The sequence below is a fragment of the Procambarus clarkii genome, chromosome 69 (genome assembly GCF_040958095.1).
Source record: "Procambarus clarkii isolate CNS0578487 chromosome 69, FALCON_Pclarkii_2.0, whole genome shotgun sequence".
NCBI lineage: Eukaryota > Metazoa > Arthropoda > Malacostraca > Decapoda > Cambaridae > Procambarus > Procambarus clarkii.
Genome location: NC_091218.1, coordinates 13,174,178 through 13,191,741, shown reverse-complemented (window position 1 = coordinate 13,191,741; position 17,564 = coordinate 13,174,178). Strand labels below are relative to the sequence as shown.

Below are 17,564 nucleotides of genomic sequence, written 5' to 3'. Positions count from 1 at the left end.
ATTTTGGGCAAAACCAAAATTAAATGGACAAAAATTTAACTAACAGTGTATGGGAGGTAAAACACTTAAAACTAAAGAAGATGTAGGTTAACAAAATTTAACTCCTAAGGTGACGCCTTAGGAAGTCGAAGATCCTGGGTCCAGTGTTGTGGAGTGACTTGTCCTAAGGTGTCACCTGGCACGTATTTGCTTTTAATTTCGTTATGAAATGAGATTATTTCAGAGTAAATATGTTTTCTGTGGAGAACCCCTTTGGCTCCCTGGTGCTATACCGGGCTGATGTGTATATATATTAGACCGTGGCAACAGTCAATTGAAGGAGTTTTAGGCCTACCGGGGACCAGAGCCAGAACCTGGCCCCCTCAAGAGAGGCACGAGGAGCAATAGCCTAAAGACACCCTTGTGTAATTGGAAGCAGTAGGTGAAAGGCCGGACCATTTCTGTCATGCCCTTTTTAAATCCAGCTCTCTTGGTTGTGAGCTGAGGGTGTAGACCACTGTACTACAGAACCCATACTGTGCTACAAGCTGCAGTTATAACATTTGTTAGAGGGGAGAGTATTAATTGATGGCAGGATTGAGTGATGAGTTAAGGGCATCAAAGCTAATGCAAGAGAGTACAGTGACACCTCGATTAACGAGTTTAATCCGTTCTGGCACCAAGCTCGTTATGGGAAAAACTCGTCTTAAGAAACAAATTTTGCCATTTAAAATAAAGGAAATAAATTGAATCCGTTCCACTCCCAAAGCATCCATACTTGTATGACATTTTGTAATGTAAATATAATACTGCACATGTAATTATAAATGTTTTGTTGTACTGTTTTCATGTTTACCTATGAAGATTCGTTGCTGGCTTGAGGGAGACGATGGGGAGGTGGGAAGGAGGAGAGGGGTTATGGTGTGGAAGGAGAATCCACCTCTGAGTCAGGCGGGCTCTCTCTTCTTGGAATTTCACCCCACTGGGACCGGGTTGTGGTTCTCTATCACTGGCTCTTCTTTTCTCTACTTTTGCAAAGAACATATCTATTGACAATTGCTTTTGTCTTTCTTTTAGGATGTTCCTAAAACAAGACAGCAAATTGTCATTAAACATGTTCACACACTGGGTTGTCATTGCTTTATCAGGGTGATGCTTTTCTAAGAATGCGGTCACCTTTTCAAACAATCCCAACACTTCCCTGATCTCACTGGAAGAGGCAGCATCCTCCCTTACCTCCCCCTCCCCCTTACTAATGGTGCAAATTGTTGATGGGGACCTGCCATACTCCCTTGTGAGATTAATCACACAGACACCATGCTCATGCTTTGCTATAATTTCCTTCTTCAAATCCACAGTAATTGTGTCTTTCTTCCTCTTGACAACATTATCTTTAGTAAGCAACAGCTTTGGCGACATTGTACGTTACAAATTGTAGTCACAAAACCACAAAAAACAAAAAAAAGTGCAAATAAATGCAGAGTGATGCTTGTCGTGCGCGATACAACAACAACATTGGCGACGGAGGCGTTCAAGAATTTGTGAGAACCCGCGAGACGCTAGGAAGCACCATGTGGTGCTTCCTAGCTTCCTGGGTGAAGTAGAGGTGGTTAATAGAGGCGAAGCTCGCCAATAGAGACAAATTTGCTGCGAGTGGCTTGCTCATTACTCGAAATGCTCATAGATAGAGCCGCTCGTTAATCGAGGTGCCACTGTACTTAGGGTAGGAGAAGTGAGGTACACAGATCCTTAAGAAGTGCTCATGCTTTACCCCAGCAGTTACAAGTGTTTGAACACCCCTGGGGCTGATCTCTAGACAGTCACACACACATCACCCACTTGTAAGGAAAATTTCCCTGTACAGTATAACCGTATATTTTATGATGTTATACCTCTCGACATTTTCAAACTATTAGACAACACTACTAGGATAACTGGTTCACATACGTTAGATGCAATGGGTGTCCAGTATCTAGGATCTGTGGTTGGAGACAGGTGCTAGGTATCCCAATGTGCCGTAAATTATTTCTCTGGAACGACCGAGTGTTGGTGATGTAATATGGGTTGCTCACTTGGGTCACAAGTAAATGGTCCTGGGATTTGGTTTCCTTTCAGGACGAGATGTTTGGACATACTGTATTTCTGTGCACCTGATGATACTCTTCACTTATAAATAGGAACATTTATTTACCAACTTCTTATTGTTAGGCACAACAGGTGCTTAATAAACATTAGGCAGCTGTTGTGGGTTTGCATCTTGAGTAAGGTCAAGGGAGAAGGGGACCCCTTGACTTTACCCAAGGCTTAGGGTGATCTTGATAAGACTAGAAAGTTTCCTGTCCCCTCATGATGGAAACCATATAATTTAAGCTTTTTACAAAAATTTGAAGTGTTTTTATTTACAGAAATGGCTGGGTCCAGCATCCTCAGTAGTCGCACATTGGAATGGGTGCAAGAGAAGGGCCTTTGCTCATCAACAACAGCAACTGCATTATCCAAAATGGGATTTAAGCAGCTGACTACTATTCAGCTGCATGCAGTTCCACAGATATTAGCCAAATCCAACTGTTTTCTTCATGCCCGAACAGGTTCTGGAAAAACATTAGCTTTTCTAATGCCCACCTTGGAAAGATTAAAAGCTATGAAATTCAAAGAGTCACATGGTCAGTACGATAAAGCAGATATTTAAATTATTGATTTGTATTTTAAATTTTAAAGGCAGTATAGTATACAGTACAGTATAAGGTTAATTTTGAAACTGTGAACAACAAATTTTGTTGTTAAAAGTTTGAAGTAAAAATAAATTAGCATAAGGCTCCTGCTCTGGGAATATTTGCATATATTTATGTACCTGAATATTAGATATTCTTTTTAGGAACAACTTGTTTTCTATGTGGAGCCCTGTTGGCTCCCTGGAACTATCAGACTGATATACACTATATTAGTCTGGGGCATCAGTCATTTTGAGTTCTGCCTATTTGGGACCACAAGCCAGAACCTGGCCCCCCCCCCTCAGAGAGGCACAGGGAGCAATGACCTATGGAAACCCATATGTGTTTTGGAGCATTTCATGTCTGCCATTGACCGGGGTTAGGCACCCAGAAAGGTAGACATAACAAAACAAACCTCACCTGGCAAGAAATTGCAACTGAAGACCGATCAGAGAGACAGAACTCCCCCCAAAACATAAGGAAACAAGCAAACAAGCAAATATCATTCACCACTGCCGCGCCGCTTGTCAGTGCAGCCCTCCCCGAAAGAGGGAGGGGGGGGAAGCCCTGGATCCTCTGCGCCCGCTACTGACACCTCAGTTCGTAAGCTAATGCGCTCTAGGGGGCGGTCATCAACTCTGGCCTTGATTTCTTGGCAGAATTTGTGCCTTTGTTATGTTTCCTGCTCTTTGTGGTGCGGTGGCCAGGAGTAACATCAGTGTACTGGGGTTGCATGCGCTTAGGGCTGCCATCCCTAAGCATCCTGTAAGTACTACCTTTGGGTTCTAGGGTTACCTTCCTTAGAGCCTTCGGGACTCCAATTCCGTAGGGGTTCTTGCTGCTCAACATTTACCCCGTCATTGGGGAATAGCTGGGGTTTTGTGGCCTTTGTTTGGCTTGGGTAGAAAGTGGTGTTGCTGGTTGGGGCATAGGGTGCTGCGTTCAGCACTTGCCTACATGGTGGCTGTGTTCCTGTTCCTTCTGGTGGCGTTGTGCTTTTGCTGGAGTTTTTCTTTTATTTTTGTTTTCCTTGCCTGGAGGGGGTCTGCCTTGCTTGCCATACCTAGGGTATGTTGGTGGCTCTCCTCTAGGCCCCGATGATCGTATACATCCCAAAGGTCCAGTTTATAACGCATCCCCCTCTTTGTTTACATTCTGGTTTCACCGGCTTAGCAGCACCTTGCCTGGTCTTTCCATAGGCAAAACCCTCTATGGACCCTGGAAAATCCTGTTGGGGCTTGGTTAACCAATATGTGTGTCGTCTGAGTTCCACCTCGCCTTGTGTGAGTTTGAAGGTTGTTCTGTGCCCTTGTCTCAGGGTGACAGTCACCTATTTTGCCCCTGTCATGCTGCCTGTTGGGTCCATGACACCATTGACCCAGAGTCTTGCGAGATGTGTTCTCTACTCCAGTGTACCCATTCTATTGTCACTGAGGTTCGAGTACAACCTGCATCCGTGTTGCATGCTCAGTTTAGGTTGGTGCAACGCGCTAGGTTGGTCGCCCGCTCAGTTGCCCCGGGGCTGCCCTGTTTGGGTTTTAGGGACCTGGACTTGGGGATGTTGGTCGCCTTGACCCTGGTTCAGTCTGCACCTGCAAGTCCTTCCCCGGTTGTTGTTGTTCACCCTGCTCCCCCGTCCCTGCTTCCGGCTTCCAAATGTCTGATGGTTTTGGAGTCGGGGCGGGGTTTAGTTGGTGATGAGACTCGGGCGGCTTCCGGAGCTGCTCTGTTTGAATCAGAGGCAGAGGCATTCCTGCTCCTCCTGCCGAGGCTTCTGGATCCTACCAACAGACCCCGTTCTTTGCCTCTTTTCCCCTGGACTCTGCCTTTTCTTCAGGGGTGGAGGGCGTGGAGGACGGCTCTGCCCCAGGGCCTGACTTGGAGGCTCCCGGATCTGGGAAGGAGTTGACCTGGGGGGCTTGGGGCCCCCTTTGATCCCGCTTGGGTTATCCCGCTTGGGTTTTGGTACTCTCTTCGCGAGGTTTGTTGTTGCAGGGGGAGGGGTTTTCTTACCCCCTTCCTTTGTATGAATATGATTTGGGGTTGGCTCCTCCCCGGGTTCGGTTCTGTGTTCTCTTGGGTTCCTCGGCTTCCCCCTTCCAGAGGTTTCCTGCCTCTCGCATCCTGCCTTTTCGGTCCCTTCCTTCCGGAGGTTTTGGGCTTCCCGTATCCCGCCTAAGGACGTTCGAGAGGCCATTGCAGCATACCTCCTGCGCGACCGGGATTTTGCCTCGATGATGGACCCTTCATCGTTTGAGCTCGGTTCTGCTTTTCCTTATTGGGTGCGTTACAAGGTACTGGAGTCATCCTGGTTAGCAGACTGTCATTTCTTTTCATTGTGGGAAACTCTTATTGTGGTTCAGGTTTACCTAGAGGCAAGTTGGAGCATCTCAATGCGTGTTTGTTCGCCCCCCCCCCCCCCCACCCGTTCTTCCTAAGGATATTGGTCAGGTGCAGCTCCATGTGCAGGTTCCCATCCTTTCGAATGGCCACTCTCTCCCAAGTCCGAATTCTATTGGAGCAGGATGCTTGGATAGTGTCTCTGGACCTCTGGGATGCATATTGGCACATCCCGATTCATCTGAGGTTCAGGGACTGGCTCGGTTTTGTCATGGGGCATCAGGCATACCGCTTTCGTTGGCTTGAACTCTACCACTTCCATTTGGCTTGAATCTAGCACCTTGCGTGTTTACACTCCTTACCCAGGTCGTGGTGACCCGTTTGCCTCTGCTAGGAGTTCAGGTTCTGACCTACCTCGATGACTGACTGGTATGAGCTCCCAGCCGGTCTGCGTGTCAGCTCACCAGGAGTTTGGTTCAACAAAGGCATAACAAAACAAACCCCCACGTGGTAAGAAAATTACAGCTAAAAACCGAAAAGAGAGGCAGAACTCCCTCCAATCCCAAGGAAACAAGGAAACGCCACACTCAACCACCACGCCGCTCGTCCGTACAGCCCTCTGCCTCCCAGCGCCGGCTACCTAGCACTCCAGTTCATTCGCTAATGTGGTCTCGGGTGGACGTCTTCTCTGGCCTTGCTTTCCAAGGCAGTGTTCTGACTTTGTGGCTTCTTTTGCCGGGTCCTGGCCTACCTCCACGACTGGCTGGTGTGGGCTCCCAGTCGGTCCGCTTGTTTGCTTATCAGGGGTGTCTCACCGGGTTGGTTCCTGGTGAACTGGAGGAAGCCTCATCTAGTTCTGTTCGAGGTTTGGACCTGGCTGGGTCTTGTTTGAGATACTCGGACTGTTTCCGTGTCTCTCCCTCCGGAGGCATTGCTGAGGCTTCGGTTCTGTCTTCAGCTGCTTCTGGGAAGCTCCCGGGTCTCTTGGCGGTTGCTTGAGCAGTTGTGCGGGAGTTTGAACATTGCCATGCTGGTCTACCCGCTGGGTCGAGTTTGGCTTCTGCGTCTGTTTTGGTTCCTTCGGGAACGCCCCTTCTTCTCTCATGATCGCTGGGTTCGTACTCCGGTGGCCTTGCGTTGGTTGCTGTGTTGCAGGCTTCCTTTTTGGGGTTTTTGGGGTTCAGTGCCTTGCCGCCTACCCGAGCCCTCGCTCTGTGTGTTCACGGACGCGTCGTCTCTCAGTTGGGGCTTTGTGACTAGTGCTCGCTAGGCCGGCCAAGGGTGATGGGGTCCATCCTTCTGTCAGGCTCTCAGCATGGTGCGGAAGTTCGCGGCAGTTTGACAGTTTGACTGTCACTTCGGAGGGTTCAGGTTGCTTGGGGTTTGAACACCGGCTCCATTCGGACTGTTCTCCGGTGATTCATTGCCTGAACCGTGGGAGTTTTCTTCGGTCATTGCCTCTTTGGGGCTGGTCGCTTCAAGTGGCTTGTCTTCTGACTTCTCGGGGTTTTCCTCTCTGTGCGGTTCATATCCAGGGAGTATCCAATGTCCTGGCGAACAGCCTGTCTTGGTTCATTCCCATGTCTACAGAATGGACTGTCGATGCCAACTCCTTTTGTTGGTTCTGCCGGACATACAGACTCCTGGACGTGGATCTCTTCGTGTCGGTGTGGTCAAGGCATCTCCTGTTGTATGTGGCGCCCTTCCCCCGACCGCGAGGCCAGCCTTTGGTTTCAGGCGCTGCTTGCTCGGTGTCTGAACCCGAGGGTCTTCCCGTGGCTCTGCCTCTGTTAGCAGATCGATGCAGTCCGTTATGTGGTTGATGCGCTCTTCTTGAGTCTTTGCTTCTGGTCTTTCTGACTCTATCATCACTTGTATGGTGAGCAGGTGGCTTTGTTGATGGTGTCCAACCTGTGTGCTTCGTCTCAGGGGCAGTATGAAGTTTCCTGGCGATCATTCCATTATTTCTTGTCCCTTCATAGGTTTTTGGAGGTCGAACAGGGTCCTGGCCGCTCGCTACCTTGTCAATGTTCCTGGGCCTAGTTGGGGCCTGTGTCGCATTGGGTCAGTTTGTCCAAGCCCAGTACACTTGTGGGTACTGTACTTCAGTGGCGTACTTCCTTGGATCCCAATCAAGGATCCAGAGTTTGATCTCCCAGGCTGAACAAGAATGGTGGTGGTCTTGTCTCCTTTCATCTGATGTGTGTCTATTCACCTATCTATTCAGGTAGCAATAGATAGGTATCTGGGAGTTAGGCAACTATTATGATTTGCATCCTGGGAGGACGTCTGTAGTTGGCCTAGAGGTACCTCGATAGGCTTAAGTACAGGCTTCCTCTCCCCAACAATATGATTTATTTTAGTAACTACATCTTGATTCTCCATTGCAGGTGTTGGAGCTTTAATAATATCCCCTACAAGAGAGCTGGCACAACAGATATCACAAGTACTAAAACCACTTGCAGATGTACATGGGTTTTCCTGCTTGACTCTCATTGGAGGGACAAAATTGGCTGACACTGATCTAAAAAATGGTAATTGATAACTATAGCAATTATTTTAGGTAAGGGAGGGGGAGGGAATTATCAGGGAAAAGTGCCAAGTCATTATAACTATATAGCACTTGGAAGGGGTCAGGATAAGTTTGACCAGACCACACACTAGAAGGTGAAGGGACGACGACATTTTGGTCCATCCTGGACCATTATCAAGTCAATTTGAATCGACTTGAGAATGGTCCAGGACGGACCGAAACATCGTCATCCCGTCACCTTCTAGTATGTGGTCCGGTCAAACTACTCTAGCTACGTTATTGTGGGCCAGGATAAGAATTTGGAATGGGACGGGGGAACGGAATGGTGGCCAACCACTTGGACGTTCGGGGATTGAACGCCGACCTGCATGAAGTGAGATCACTTCATGCAGGTCAGCGCCCCCCCCCCCTGACTCTAGCCCACCCACTCTTTAGGTAAGTGAGTGGGCTTTTATGGGTGGGTGAGTTTTGGTTTGAGTGTGTGTTTGGGTTTTGGGAACTTTGGTTGGTTGGTTTTTGGTGAGTGGATAAGGTTTGGGGAAGCAGCTTTTTTTTGTGTAGTATGAGTGTTACTATGGGAGGCTGATTGTAGGCACAAGGAGCTTTGTGTTTTTTGGTGTCCCGGCATCTTATTTTATCCTGTGTCATTTTGAAACTACCTGTGCTTTTGGCGCACATAACAACATAGGAATAAAGAAACTACAGAAAGCATATTGGCCCATGCAAGGCAGTGCCTCTTTATTCCGAACCAAACTTATTCATATACACTGGAGCCCATGAGTATTTGGACAGTGACACAGAGTTTATTGTTTTGGGCTCTATATGTATATTGGATTTGAGTTTACATAATACCTGTGAAGTTAATGGGCAGACTTTCTGCTTTAATTTGAGCATATTTACATCCATGTTAGTGAAGATGTAAGAATTACAACCCCTTTTTATTCATGGCCACTCGTATTTTAATTTAGAGTAGCAAGTGTGGTAGACAGGGCATTAAAAGTTAGACTTAGCTCCTGTGTGGTCACTGTTAGGTAAGCACCATTGCTACTTCCTCCAGCACCACTCACCAACTCTACTATTGTGTGTTAGGTAAGCACCATCGCTACTTCCTCCAGCACCACTCACCAACTCTACTATTGTGTGTTAGGTAAGCACCATCGCTACTTCCTCCAGCACCACTCACCAACTCTACCACTGTGTGTTAGGTAAGCATCCTCGCTACTTCCTCCAGCACCACTCACCAACTCTACCACTGTGTGTTAGGTAAGCATCCTCGCTACTTCCTCCAGCACCACTCACCAACTCTACCACTGTGTGTTAGGTAAGCACCATCGCTACTTCCTCCAGCACCACTCACCAACTCTACCACTGTGTGTTAGGTAAGCATCCTCGCTACTTCCTCCAGCACCACTCACCAACTCTACCACTGTGTGTTAGGTAAGCATCCTCGCTACTTCCTCCAGCACCACCCACCAACTCTACCACTGTGTGTTAGGTAAGCACCATCGCTACTTCCTCCAGCACCACTCACCAACTCTACCACTGTGTGTTAGGTAAGCACCATCGCTACTTCCTCCAGCACCACTCACCAACTCTACCATTGTGCATACAATTGTATTTACAAAAGAAATAACTTGTTACAGGTGCTACAGTGGTTGTCGGGACTCCAGGTAGACTGTTGGAGGCTTTGAGTGGTCGGGACAACATGCATCTTCCAGTATGTTACCTAAGAATCCTTATTTTGGATGAAGCTGACCGTCTACTGGATAATGGATCAAATACGCAATACTTGAGGAAAATTTATTCCGTTCTTCCACAAGGTATTCAATCATTTCTGAGGGTAGCCCGTACAGCTCCCTGGAGCATATTGGGCTAATGTATGTTATGTTAGACCGGGACATTAGCTATGGAGTTCAGACCTACCAGGGACCATGAGCCAGAACCTGGTCCCTTCAGAGAGGTTTCAGGGAGCAATGACCCTGGAAAACCCCACCTGTGGTTTGGGTTTTTCCTTATCTGCCATCGACTGGGATTAGGCATCCAGAAAGGTAGGCATAACAAAACAAACCCCACATGGTAAAAAAGTAACAGCAAAAACCGAACAGAGAGGTAGAACTTCCTACAATCCCATGGAAACAAGCAAACATAACACTACTGCCGCGCCGCTCGTCCGCGCAGCCCTCCCCTCCCCAAGAGGGGGAGCAGGGCCCCGAACCTCACCGCGTCGGCTGTATAGCACTCTAATTCGTAAGCTAATGTCAAACGGGTCGGGTTTGGCTTCGGCGTCTGTTTTGGTTCCTTCGGGGACGCCCCTTCCGCCTCTCTTACTGTCGTTGGGTTCGTCCTCTGGGGGCCTTGTGTCGGTGCTGCATTGCCGGCTTTCTTCTTTAGGGTTTTCAGGGTCCAGTGCTTTGGCGCCTCCCCGAGCCTTCGCTCGATGTGTTCACGGACGGGTCCTCTCTCGGCTGGGGCTTTGTGATCAGTGCTCACCAGGTCGGCTGGGGACGATGGGGTCTGTCCTTCCATCGGGCTCACAGCACGGTTCGGGAGTTCACGGCGGTCTGGTTTGCGCTTCGGAGGGTTTGGGTCCCTCAGGGCTCTACCATCCGGCTCCATTCGAACTGTTCGCCGGTGGTTCATTGCCGGAACCACGGGGGTTCTCTTTGGTCCTTGCCTCTTTGGGGTTGGTCCCTTCGGGTGGCTCGTCTGCTGGTTTCTCGGGGTTTGGCTCTCCGTGCAGTTCATGTACAACGTTCTGGCGGAGTGTCCAACATCCTGGCGGACGACCTGTCTCAGTTCATTTCTCTATTCACGGAATGGCCGGTCATCGCTGACTCGTTTCGTTGGCTCTGTCGGACGTATGGACTCCTGGACTTGAACATCTTCACGCCGGGGTGGTCTTGGCGCCTCCCATTCTAGGCGCCAAGGGCTTTCGCCCTTCCCTGCCTGCGAGGTATTCGCGGTATATGCCTTGCAGCAGGACTGGTCGAGGTGGAGTTACCTATACCTCTTTTCCCCCCGGTCCAGCTGTTGCTTTGGGTTCTGGCTCGGTTGGAGTCCTTCCCAGGGCGTTTAATCCTTGTGGCCCCTTGGTTGCCGGCCCAGGGGCCAGATTCACGAAGCAGCTTAGGAATGTTTTTCTTCTTAGCACCTTTGTAGCGGTTACGTCAGTATTCAGGTATGCATTTAAGAAGGAAAATCTCCGTAAGTATGCTCCGTCGCGCTAAGGTTGCTGTCGACCACGCGTAGCTTTATGTAAACTGGATATACAGTAACTCAATTTTTCTCTACTACACAACACGGAGGATCGATTTTAATATAAACAAAAGATTTTAGTTGGCGAATCTCGTGAAGAGGAGTCCTTCGTGTTATATATACATTCTCTGCTTGAAACTTGTAGTAAATATGTCTTTTATGATATTAGAATTAGTTTTATAATAGCGTCATCTTGTGCCGAATACTGTCGCTTCATATCATGCAGCACTGATGGAGCTGCTGCAGCTTGCTTTCAGTATTGATGTCACTGTACTTTTGCACTGTTTTACAAGCTGTCTCGTGCGTTGTTTCACCTCTGGCCTGCTCATGCACTGCCTGAGGCATCTTGGTTCTTGGAACGGGTGCTCTTTTATCTCTCTTCTCCTCGGTTTGTTGTGGCTCCTTCGGTTCTGGATTGTTTCTCAAAGGCTCCTTTCTTGTTGGGCCTCTGATGTTCTTACTGGTGGCCATTGTTGGACTGGATTGACTTATCTCTGGTATCTTCCTTTCCCTGCTGTCACATGACGGTATAATTTGCAAGCTTCACCACCAAAGGGGGTAGGAAATGTTGACAGTTGCCCAGTGGTCTCCAGTCCTGTCCATGAGTCATTTAGAGTCACCAAGAGATCTGGCTCAGAAACCAACATTTACTGTGTTAAAACCTTGTTACATAAAATGAATAACTTACATCATATTTGATTCATATAATTACAGTATTACAAATGCAATTTTACTATTTAATTAAAATAATATAATTTGGTCAATCCTACAAGTAAATCCAATTGAACAGACTTGGAAAAGATGATGGTTTTCATAGAAAACAACTGGCATTGCCCAACCAGGAGAAGCCCAATGGACCTATAATGATGCTTGAAATGTTCCATGGACCATTCTGTAGCAACAGGTCAAATACATGGCTATATCACTGAACCCTTGATAACATTTAGTATTTAACATACAGTACTGTGTGTGTAATTACCTAAGTGTAGTTACAGGATGAGAGCTACGCTCGTGGTGTCCCGTCTTCCCAGCACTCTGTCATATAACGCTTTGAAACTACTGACGGTCTTGGCCTCCACCACCTTCTCACCTAACTTGTTCCAACCGTCTCAACCACTCTGTTTGCGAAAGTGAATTTTCTTATATTTCTTCGGCATTTGTGTTTAGCTAGTTTAAATCTATGACCTCTTGTTCTTAAAGTTCCAGGTCTCAGGAAATCTTCCCTATCGATTTTATCAATTCCTGTTACAGTACTATTTTGTATGTAGTGATCATATCACCTCTTTTTCTTCTGTCTTCTAGTTTTGGCATATTTAATGCCTCTAACCTCTCCTCGTAGCTCTTGCCCTTCAGTTCTGGGAGCCACTTAGTAGCATGTCTTTGCACCTTTTCCAATTTGTTGATGTGCTTCTTAAGATATGGGCACCACACAACCGTTGCATATTCTAGCTTTGGCCTAACAAAAGTCGTGAACAATTGCTTTAGTATATCGCCATCCATGTATTTAAAAGCAATTCTGAAGTTAGAAAGCGTGGCATTGGCTCCTCGCACAATATTCTTTATGTGGTCCTCAGGTGATAGTTTTCTATCTAGAACCACCCCTAGATCTCTTTCTTTATCAGAATTCTTTAAAGATTTCTCACATAATTTATACATTGTGTGGGGTCTATGTTCTCCTATTCCACATTCCATAACATGGCATTTATTAACATTAAATTCCATTTGCCAAGTGGTGCTCCATATACTTATTTTGTCCAGGTCATCTTGAAGGGCATGACAATCATATAAGTTTCGTATCCTTCCTATTATCTTAGCATCATCAGTAAACATGTTCATATAATTCTGTATACCAACTGGTAGATCATTTATGTAGACAATAAACATCACTGGTGCAAGAACTGAACCCTGTGGTACTCCACTTGTGACATTTCTCCAGTCCGATACATTGCCTCTCATCACTGCCCTCATTTTTCTATCAGTCAGAAAATTTTTCATCCATGTTAGAAGCTTACCTGTCACCCCTCCAATATTTTCCAGTTTCCAGAACAACCTCTTATGTGGAACTCTGTCGAAAGCCTTTTTTAGGTCCAGATAGATGCAGTCAACCCAACCATCTCTTTCCTGTAATATCTCTGTGGCTTGATCATAGAAATTGAGTAAATTCGATACACAGGATCTTCCAGATCGAAAACCATACTGTCTGTCTGATATTACAGTATATCATTTCTCTCCAGGTGTTCTACCCATTTAGTTTTGATTAGTTTTTCCAATACTTTCACTATTACACTTGTCAATGATACAGGTCTATAATTGAGGGGGTCTTCCCTGCTGCCACTTTTGTAGATTGGAACTATGTTAGCCTGTTTCCACACGTCTGCTACGATTCCTGTACACAGGGATGCCTGAAAGATCAGGTGAAGTGGAATGCTGAGCTCAGATGCACATTCTCTCAGAACCCATGGTGAAACTCCATCTGGGCCAGCTGCTTTGTTCTTACTGAGCTCCTTTAGCATATTTTCCACTTCATCTCTAGACACCTCTATCCGCTCTATGTTGTTCTCTGGAATTCTTATTGTGTCTGGTTCTCTAAAGATTTCATTTTGTACAAACACACTTTGGAACTTTTCATTTAATGTTTCACACATTTCCTTTTCATTTTCCGTGAATCTGTTTCCCATTTTCAACCTCTGGATATTATCCTTTACCTGCAATTTGTTGTTTATGAATTTGTAGAATAGGCCCGGTTCTGTTTTACATTTATCCGCTATCCCTTTTTCAAAATTTCTTTCTGCCTCTCTCCTTACTGCCGTATAGTGTTTTCTCGCATCTAACTAAAATAAATAAATAAATAAATACAGTATGTATGTATGTATGTATGTATATTTCTAACTAAAATAAATAAATAAATAAATACAGTATGTATGTATGTATGTATGTGTGTATGTATATGTATGTATGTATGCATATGTATATGTATATATATATGTATATATATATGTATATATATATATATATATATATATATATATATATATATATATATATATATATATATATATATATTATAATAATAATAATAATAATAATATGCTGCACTAAGAGGCATAACATGGCATGATTCTTTTATATTTACTTTCAGAAAAGGTTCAGAAGATACTTGTGAGTGCAACAGTATCATGCAAGTGTATGCAGCTGGCTAAAGAAGTATTAAAAACAGATTTCTTCTACATTACTGCTGAAAACACGACTTCACCAACAACGGCACAAGTCAAACAAAGTAAGGCTGTACACCCAGTGGTGCAGTGCTGCCGGAGCTCGCCAGAGTGCTGCTCTGGCACCTTTGGAAGTGAATGATGGATGTGGGAAAGGGAGAGAGGATGAGGGGAGGGAGATGATGGCTTGTGTGTGATGGTTGATCGTGGCAGGAAAATATTACTATTACATCATTAATAAGTTAATAATGTTTTGATATTTCGTCGTTTTCTGGGGGGAAATCCTTCGGCTCCCCAAAGCTATCCGGGATGATATGAATGTATTAGACTGTGGCATCATTCAAAGCGAATGGAGTTTTTGCCTGCCAGGGACCATGAGCCAGAACCTGGCCCCCCTCAAAAAGGCACGAGGAGCAATGGCCTATACAAACCCCCCTTGTGGTTGGAAGCATTCTATATCTGCTTATGACCGGGACAGGCACCCAGAAAGGTAGACTCCCCAAAATAAACCCTGTCTGGGTAAATATTTGCTACAGAAAGCCGAACTGTTGAGCAGAACTCCCCAAACTAAAAACTAGCAAATGAGCATAACGTCACAACCATCACTGCGCATCTCCCCCTTCCTGGAAAGGGGAAGGGGGGAAATCTAGACCCCCTCATGCCATCTATCCACCCCCAGTTCTGAGGCTGATGTGAGACCAGGAGGTCGTGCGACTCTGGTCCCTGACATTGACGTTGTACAGTGTTGTGCCTTGTGGTATGGTCTTGTTCTGAGGTGGTGTGCAGACCAGGAGTAATTTCACTAGTAATCAGGCTGCATGCACCTAGGGTTTTCTTCCCTAGGTTCCCTGTAAGTACTGCCCTTGTGGCTTGGGGTTACCTTCCACAAGGTGCTTGGGACCTACCTCCGCTGTGGTCTTTTGCTGCTCAGTGATTGCCTGCCCTTGGGAGTCAGCTGGGGGTGTTTCTTGCACCACTGTTTGCCTCTGGGTAGGAGGTAGTTTTGTTGTTGGTAGGGGCACAACGTACTGTGCAGCTAGTTTTCACCATAAGATAGCAGCCGGTTCTGCTCTGCCTTGGGATGTTGTACTCTTGTGGGGGTTTTCTTTTATTTTTGTTTGCTGCCTGGTGGGGGGTCTGCCCCTTGGTGTTGTTGACACTTATATATTTTCTTGGTGGTCCTCTACTAGGTCCCTGTGAGTGTACACGTCACTGGGGTTAACCCCCAAGCTGCTAAGGGCTATTTGGCCTTTTGTCACCCACAGGCACATAAAAAAAAAATTATAAACCTGTTAATTTGTATTCCCTGATCACTGGAAAAATAATAAAAAAAATCATAAGTGGCATATTTTGGCCACAATAGAGTGGGGAAGTCTGGCAAAAAAGAAGCGCTAACAGATCATGCGTCGGGGAAGTTCTGCTCCGCCACAGCTGTCAGGCGGGTGTTGCCACAAAGGTGATATTACCTGATTATTTCAATGGCTCTGATTTATTTTTTCTTAGTTTTTTGCTGTAATATTATTCAGTAGTTTGTAGGGTGATATATTTATATAATAAAACGTGTGAATCATCACGGTACTGGAAATTATGATGTGCATATTATTGATTCAATTATTATGTTCATTAAACAATAAACAAATACTTTCGTGGTTATTACACTATATACATAGGTTATATACAGGTATAAGTATCTGCATGTTTTGTTCACCATAACGAACCACTAAGTTGATAGTGTAAATCAAAAAGCAATGAAGAGTGGCCAGCACACACCAGCCAGCCAGCCACTCGCTACCACTCCCTCCTTTAAAAACTCCTCACTCGCCAACATCATCCTCCCACCATACTGTTTTTGCTTTTATTCACTACATACAGACATTATATATAAGTATCTACATGTTTTGTTCACTATAACAGTTCATCTAACCTGGTATAGTGCACAAAGAGCATAATGGCCACCCACAGCATGATAAGTCATGCAGATGTCACCACCTCCCTCACCAAAATGACTTCTCCCAATAATGTACTCTTTTTGATGTTCATTACACTATATATACACATTATGTATAAGTATCTACATTTCACTATGGTGAACTACTTAGTAGTTCACCATAGTGAACTACTAAGTTGGTATGCTGAGTCAAACAGCAGCAAGGAGTGACCACCACACACCAGCCAGCCCGCCACTGGCTGCCACTCCCTCCCTCACCTCACCTTACTCGCCAACATTCTCCTCCCACCATACTGTTTTTGCTTTTATTCACTATATACAGACGTTATATACAAGTATCTGCATGTTTTGTTCATAGCGAACCACTAAACTGGTATAGTAAGTGCAGACAGCAACAGGTGGCCACACAGATTCGGCAGACTACGCTACAGCCCTCCCACCCTCATCATTACTCCTCCCACAGCACAGCGCAAATTATCACAACAATTCTGCTATTATCAGAATCCTGGCCATTTATATCACGGTCAGGGATCGTCTGTAATACTATCATCGCTCTGTAATACTATCATCGCTAAATAATACTAGTTACATATATTGGCATTTTTAAGCGATGCTGTGGTCACAAGCTGAATGCAATGCTGTGAGCTCATGCTGTGTACGCCAACCTTGGTGGTTCAGTACTGAGGCCCTCACACCCAGATATGTTGCCCACGATTTAAAAATAAAATGGCGTCTGTTTACAAGAGCCCTGAGGAAGGTGATGTGAACCTCCGTGTATCGGCGGGCCATTTAAATCTTGCGTAGTACTCCAGACTGTATATGCAGTGAGCGCATTTTTGCGTCAGTTACTCAAAATTTCATATGCAGTTTTGCGCAGTTTAAGGGTTAAGCACTTAATAGTTTGCTTGGTAGTTTGCGGTGCTGGTTAGCAGTACCTTGCCTGGGCTTCCCTTAGCAGAGCATCTAAGGGCCCTGGAAATCTCCATTGGGGCTCAGTGGTCCAGTGGATACATCCCCTGGGTCCAATCTCGCTTCGGGCGAGTTTGAAGGTTGCTCTGCTCTGTCTCAGAGTGACAATCGCCAGTTCTGCCTCCATCATACTGCCTGCTGGGTCGATGACATCTTCGACCCGGAGTCCTGTGAGTGGTGTTCTTTGCTTGTACTCCAATTCACCTAATCCCCTGATCTTGATATTTGGGTGCTGGCAGCTTCGGCATTGCCTATTTGGCCAACTTTGGATATTTGGCTATTAGAAGAGCAATTGTTGGTGGTCTATTTGAACTTAATTATAACTTAGAAGAAGTTTTGAGTGTAAATGAATGAACCACAGTCTCCGTGGTGTAGTGGTAAGACACTCGCCTGGCGTTCCGCGAGCGCTATGTCATGGGTTCGTATCCTGGCCGGGGAGGATTTACTGGGCGCAATTCCTTAACTGTAGCCTCTGTTTAACGCAACAGTAAAATGTGTACTTGGATGAAAAAACGATTCTTCGCGGCAGGGGATCGTATTCCAGGGACCTGCCCGAAACGCTACGCGTACTAGTGGCTGTACAAGAATGTAACAACTCTTGTATATATCTCAAAAAA

General features: G+C 45.9%; 1 protein-coding gene across 2 annotated transcripts in view; it reads left to right on the top strand.

Moving 5' to 3' along the window:
• Positions 1-17,564, top strand: part of LOC123772222 (uncharacterized) — a 39,043-nt gene that overhangs the window by 2,524 nt on the left and 18,955 nt on the right. The window contains exons 2-5 of one of the 2 annotated variants that reach the window (XM_069311048.1): positions 2,385-2,567; positions 7,421-7,564; positions 9,207-9,383; positions 13,958-14,095. In XM_069311048.1, coding sequence (XP_069167149.1) covers positions 2,387-2,567; positions 7,421-7,564; positions 9,207-9,383; positions 13,958-14,095 — 640 coding nt within the window. In that variant the 5' untranslated portion in view covers positions 2,385-2,386. Of the gene's footprint in view, positions 1-2,384; positions 2,643-7,420; positions 7,565-9,206; positions 9,384-13,957; positions 14,096-17,564 lie in introns of both variants that reach the window. The other variant, XM_045765292.2, reaches the window with a different exon arrangement.